The sequence below is a fragment of the Rhinoraja longicauda genome, chromosome 20 (assembly GCF_053455715.1).
Source record: "Rhinoraja longicauda isolate Sanriku21f chromosome 20, sRhiLon1.1, whole genome shotgun sequence".
Lineage (NCBI taxonomy): Eukaryota > Metazoa > Chordata > Chondrichthyes > Rajiformes > Arhynchobatidae > Rhinoraja > Rhinoraja longicauda.
This window is the reverse complement of record NC_135972.1, coordinates 6,218,278-6,224,277: the sequence shown is the minus strand read 5'-3', so window position 1 is coordinate 6,224,277 and position 6,000 is coordinate 6,218,278. Positions and strand designations below refer to the sequence as shown.

The window sequence follows — 6,000 nt, the reverse complement described above, 5'->3', positions numbered from 1 at the left end:
ACAGTGTTCCATTGTCATGTTCGAGATTACCTTGAACTTAACATGTAGCACTAAACTCTCCTCCAGGGGCTTCACTCCGCGGAGCATGTAGTCAGTGCTGTAAAACACTGCAAACATTTATACTATACAATACAAAATAGTGTAGAAAGTGGAAAAATTCAGGGTGACAATTGATTCTAGACGACATGGATCCAAGGGTGGAAGGTAATCAAGAGGTTAATATTGACACAGGAACCCAGGGATAAAAATAATACAGAGAGATATGTGAAAATAAATATTTATCATAAGATGCCCTTAGATAAACACAAGAATTAATAGAAATACTGTTACTGTACGAGACATTGCTGTGTAAGAGGTGGGTGGGAATTAGAAGCATAAAGAGACCCAGGGAATGAAATGTGTAGGAAGGAACTGGGCCATTCTTAGTCACGTATGTGACCAGTCATATTTGACCTCTGACCTTAAACAAACATTGTCAGCATATAAAAATTTCACTTGATAAACTTCGACATATATAAGTCATATATACCGTACAAAACCATAAACCTGTAATGCTTTCAAAATTAGAAGAGATGTATTCCACAATTTTTCATATTTTTGGTCACATATTTGACTAAAAATGGCCCAACTGCAGATGCTGGAGAGAAGGAATGGGTAACATTTTGGGTCGAGACCCCTTTTCCCTCTTTAGAACTTTTTATTTATTTATAGAACAAACTAGTTACTGCCATTGATGCCGACGTGACATTAACCGTCTCAACATTTCCACTCCCCTTCCCTACTCTAACCTCACCCCCTCTGAAAGTACAGCCCTCCGCTCACTCTGCAGCAACCCCGACATTATCATCAAACCCGCTGACAAGTGAGCTGACCTCTACCGCACTGAAGGCAGGCGCCAGCTCTCGGACACCTCCTTTGGACCATGATCCCACAGATGAGCACAAGACTGTAATCTCACAGACCATTTCTGATTTTATCACTTCCGGCTGAGAGCCTTCCATAGCTTCCAACCTTATCTTTTCCCAGCCCCCACAGCCCGGTTTTACCTTCTCCCCAAAATCCATAAACACAACTGCCCTGGCAGACACATTGTTTCTGCCTGCTCCTGTCCCACTGAAATGTTTTCCATGTACCTCGACTCCATCTTATTCCCCCTGGTCCAATCTCTCCTGACCTATGTCAGCATGGTTTTGTGCAGCCTTCTCTAGGGCAAATCAACAATAAAATTGTTTAAAGTCCCTGCACTCAGTAGCTTCACTGGAAGGATAATCCTTTTCAACCAGTGAAAGGAAATCATCAGCAAACTAAAGATACTAAAGCACTACGAGTAAAACAAATTAAATAATAAAAGACAAAAGTTGGATTAACAGTTTAATTTTTTTTGCACAAAAGCATCAGACTTTTTCTTTCAAAAGAACCGACAAGTCAATCTACACCGTCATTGTTTGACATCTCTAGGGACCAGAATCTCTACAATATCATAACACAAGGATTCAGTCACACCAATTGCCACAGTTTTACTGCAAAATTTATACAAAGTCTTACATTTCAGACTCAGAATTTGCAGACAATAACATGTATATTAGTGTAAATGTAGATGTAATTTCTTCTGTTTTTCACATAATTACAAACTGCATAGTGTGGAATTTCATGTGTGCTGCCCCTGGAGACAGGAAAGCAAGTAACTATTGCAAAAGACTAGGTGCAAATGAGTATGTAATTATCTGCTTACTTCCACTAATTTCTTCTTGCTCTTGCTCATTTTTGTTTTGGCGTTTACTAACAAGACTGTACAGAATTTTTGTGTCGTTTTTTTTCCACCTGCATAAAATGACTACAACATCAGACTATAACACCTGACTAAACAGCCAAACACAACTCTTCTTTGGAATTTTTTGTTTCAAGTTCAGAATTTTAGGTGCAGCAGGAGAGATTATTTATTGTTGATTTTAGAAGCTGTTTTTAATGTTTGCTTACACATGTATATATTTTTCAATTTTTTTCAAATGCATTTGAAGGGACCAGAATCAATAACAACTACAAAAACTGCAAATCTTTCATAATTACATGTTCAATCTAAGGAAGACGTGTTTAGATAGCTTGAAACGTTACTTATTGAAGTTGGAAATACGATTATATGGTGCAGTTGTTGTTTTCTACTATGTCTGATTGTTTACATAAATTTCTTCTGGGTTTCGGGTGTAAAAATGATAACGTGATTGTACATTATTTCAGGTATAACTCTCTCATTACATCCCTACAAGCAATTCCATTCTCACGTGCCTTGAAACTATTAGCACATTCGGAACACTATTGTTTTTTAAATGTTCAGAGCTTAAAGACCCAGTGAATATTGTTCACTGGCCTACTTCACCTAGATATTAATCTGCTGAATTTTAGTATAACAACATTAGTTTAAGTGCAGTGCAAACTATAAAAAGAACTCAGACAAACAAAAATGTTGTTTGCAGACTAACAATCAAATACGATTCATGTTGGGGCATCAAGTGTTGTTGTTTGGGTGCAGGAAAATGATATAGCTCTCTCAGCTGTTCACCTGTTCCAGGTATCAAGGCTCTGTACTTTGAATGGCATCCCCATGGCTTACTCCATAATGAAATCTAATTGCTCTTGGTTTATTTGCTTGAAAAATATTCAATGCAGTGAGTGATATTTTTAAAAAAAATTCTAAATGTAAGTTTGAGAGGAAATGTAGATCTTTCATAAGCATGCAGCTTTACTTGAAGCATTTATCCCACGCAGGTGCTGGTGTCTGGGACCAGAGGTGAAGTAGAGTAATTTTCTGTAATATTCAGTGGTTAAACCAGATGTGGTTGCTGCAAGTTATCTTTATATGAACAAAGCTCCTAGAACCAATTTTCTGAGATATAAATGTAAACATACACAATATTGCGGTGAGACAGTTGCCCTGACATATAGTAATCCATCTCCAACTTTAAGGTGGTAGTGAATGGTCCAACAATTGGCTTCACCATTCGAACGACACCTGGAAGGGAAAGGAGAGACAGATGAACACAGTGAAGTGATTCTACATTGCAGGCTTGTCATTGCTACCAGCAACAAACTTGTAAGCTCCATTCAATATATCTACCACCTACAAGACGGGTGGTATTGTTAGATGGAATATTTATGAATCACCTGGATAATTGTAGATAGAATAATACTTGAGAAGGTCAAAAAGTGCTGGAGTAACTCAGAAAGTCAGGCAGCATCTGTGGAGGATATGGATAGGTGACATTTCTCGTTTGGATCTGAAACATCATCATCCATGTTCTCCAGAGATGCTGCCTGACCCGCTGAGTTACTCCAGCATGTGTTGTATGCAAGATTCCTTGTGTCTACACTGCTTGAAAAAGCAGGCACCACTACTTAATATAAATTTGATTTCATTGTTCTTTCTCTGCAAGTTGCTGTATTGATAATGCAAAGCACAATAAAATGTGTACATTTCTCCTGTCACCACTTAGGCACAATAACAAAAAGGGTACAATTTTCCAAAAATTAACAGATTGAACAATGTTCTCATTGGTAAATAATTAACACATTTATATTAATTGATAATCCAGAAGCATGAAAGAATCTAATCAAAACCACCTCCAAAAAAAGAGATCTTTGCTGACGATAGCAAGATTGCTTTGAGAAGGCAACAGTGGATTTTTTACTTGGACTGCTGTGGTTGTTGTGATTTCATGATGAAGTTATGCAGGTAATTCTTAGGTTTTGATGAAGGGACATACAAATGTTGTCTAACCTGCTGTGTGTTTAGAGGTGAGGGGGGATCAAAGTACCTTGGGGAAACGTGGGATCAAACTACCTGGGGGAAACCTGGAATGTGAGAGGACCAAAATACATGAAGAAACCCACATGGGCACCAGGTGAGGGTGCAACCTCCACAAAAGGGCACAGGAAATCGCATTCATGTTGGGACTACTGATTCCATGTGATAACGACTCTACCTGCAGAATCAGTATGAGAATTATTAAGAGAGATATTACATAAAGTAACAGGTCACACAAACAGAAATAAGGGAAGAGAGAACTCTTAAGCCAATTAATAAAACAAAAAACTGTAATATGCTTTCTGAAGGAACAGAAGTTAGCAGAATAGGTAGATTATGACATAAGTAATTTAGTAATTACATGTGAGAGCATGCATTATGCAAGATACTTGAAATAGGAAGATCCAATAATAAAGTGAGGATTAAGTGTAGGATTAGATAATAATCCTCAATGTATAAGCAGGTATTGTACCTACAATAATCAATATTATCCTTGCATGGTACTAGATACATTGCATGTAAATTATAGCTTCATGTTTTATCAATGCTTTCTGAAAAGTTTGTCTTTATTTACAAAATCATATCTCACTCAGAAAATGCAGGAAAAGAAAATGTATTTTGAAATGAAATTATAGAAAAAACACTAAATTTTAACTCAGATATGATAATATACCCTGATTTCCCCCCCCCCCATTTAATGTAGGTGCTTTAATTTCAGTTAACGACTGCTCTAACTTTAAGTAACAATTAGAAATGTGGAAATCCGTGGGAAAACAAATTGTGGAAATAGGTGCATTGAAATATTTTCACTGATCAATTGAGCTTGTAATGAGAGGACATAACCAAAATGGCATAGAAGGGGTGATGAAATTCATTTACTGATGGATTTGCCAAGACTTCAAATCGGGTCAACAAAGAAACATTTTTCAGAGGAAATACAAAAAATGCTTTAGAACATGTTAAAACAAAATAACTTTATGTGGAATTATGTAACATTTGAAAATACTGAGATGAAAAGCATTAAGTGGTTTGGCATATTAAGAGAAGCTGAATTTAGGTTACTAAATGAAATGGCAGTGCCACCTACTGTTAGAATGTTTTAAACATGACTGCACAAGAGCTGGGAAAATTCTTCAAAAACTTATTTCCAACTCTGTGCAGTTGACCAATCTAAACACATTTACAGATCGTGATTCAGTGTTTCATCGAGTGAGCATCAGCAGGGACTCCAAACAAGAAACTCCAGTTATGTTGTGCTCTTGAATATAAATTCCTATTTTGAGCTTTGCAATCGGAATGAGGTTCTTCCCATAGCAGTTGCATATTGTGAATACTGCAAATAGTGGAGTGGTTTTCATTTACAATCCAGACATCAGAGTCTGAATATAATACAAACTGCATTTTTCTTTCCAACTTTCAGATGCAAGTTTCATTCTGCTGAAACTCAGCCCACTTTGCCATGTGTCAAATAACTAAGCAGTAGCTAATTTGAAGTGTACATAAAACTAAATTGGATCTGCAGTTCTTCAGTCAGTGGTTCTTGAGAGTCGTAAGTTATACACCATAGAAATAGGTCCTTTGGCCATGCTGACCTTTTTGGCCATCTACAACGACCCCCCTTTGCCTGCATTAATTCCATGGCCATCCATGCTTTGCCTATTAAAGTTGCTGTCTAAATGTCTCTTCAACATAACAATTGTATCTACTAATTCCACCACTTCCTCTAGCAGCACATTCCAGATCCTAACCACTCATTACATTACAAAAACGTTTGCCTCATATCCTTTTTTAATCAATTTTGCTCTTACCTTAATCCCATGCTCCCTTGTTTTTTATGCCCCTACCACTGGAAAAAGATTCTGATTATTTACCCTATCCATGTCTTTGTCAGGTCATCCCTCAACCTCCTTCACTCCAGGGAAAACAAGCCCAGCCTGGTGAATCTCCTCTGCTCTCTCCCCACATTATGAAATTGCCACTGTCACCTTGCATTTGCAATGAACATAGTATTCAATTTCCATTTCACTTAATCTTCTAGTGTACAATATTTCACTTAAAGGACATGTCACAATTTTGAAACACACAATTTTCTGTTTATAATACATATTTTCTTGAAGATAAAACCAATATTTTTGCCATTTTGCAACAATTAATTTACAGTGCAGGCAAAATGGAAGAAAAATAGTGTAGATCCTGAAAAC

The 6,000-nt window shown here is 37.0% G+C and overlaps 1 protein-coding gene across 1 annotated transcript in view; it reads right to left on the bottom strand.

Moving 5' to 3' along the window:
* Window positions 1-1,417: 1,417 nt before the first annotated feature.
* Window positions 1,418-6,000, bottom strand: part of fbln1 (fibulin 1) — a 61,939-nt gene continuing 57,356 nt past the window's right edge. The window contains exon 17 of the mRNA XM_078416839.1: window positions 1,418-3,007. Coding sequence (XP_078272965.1) covers window positions 2,868-3,007 — 140 coding nt within the window. The 3' untranslated portion in view covers window positions 1,418-2,867. The remainder of the gene's footprint in view (window positions 3,008-6,000) is intronic.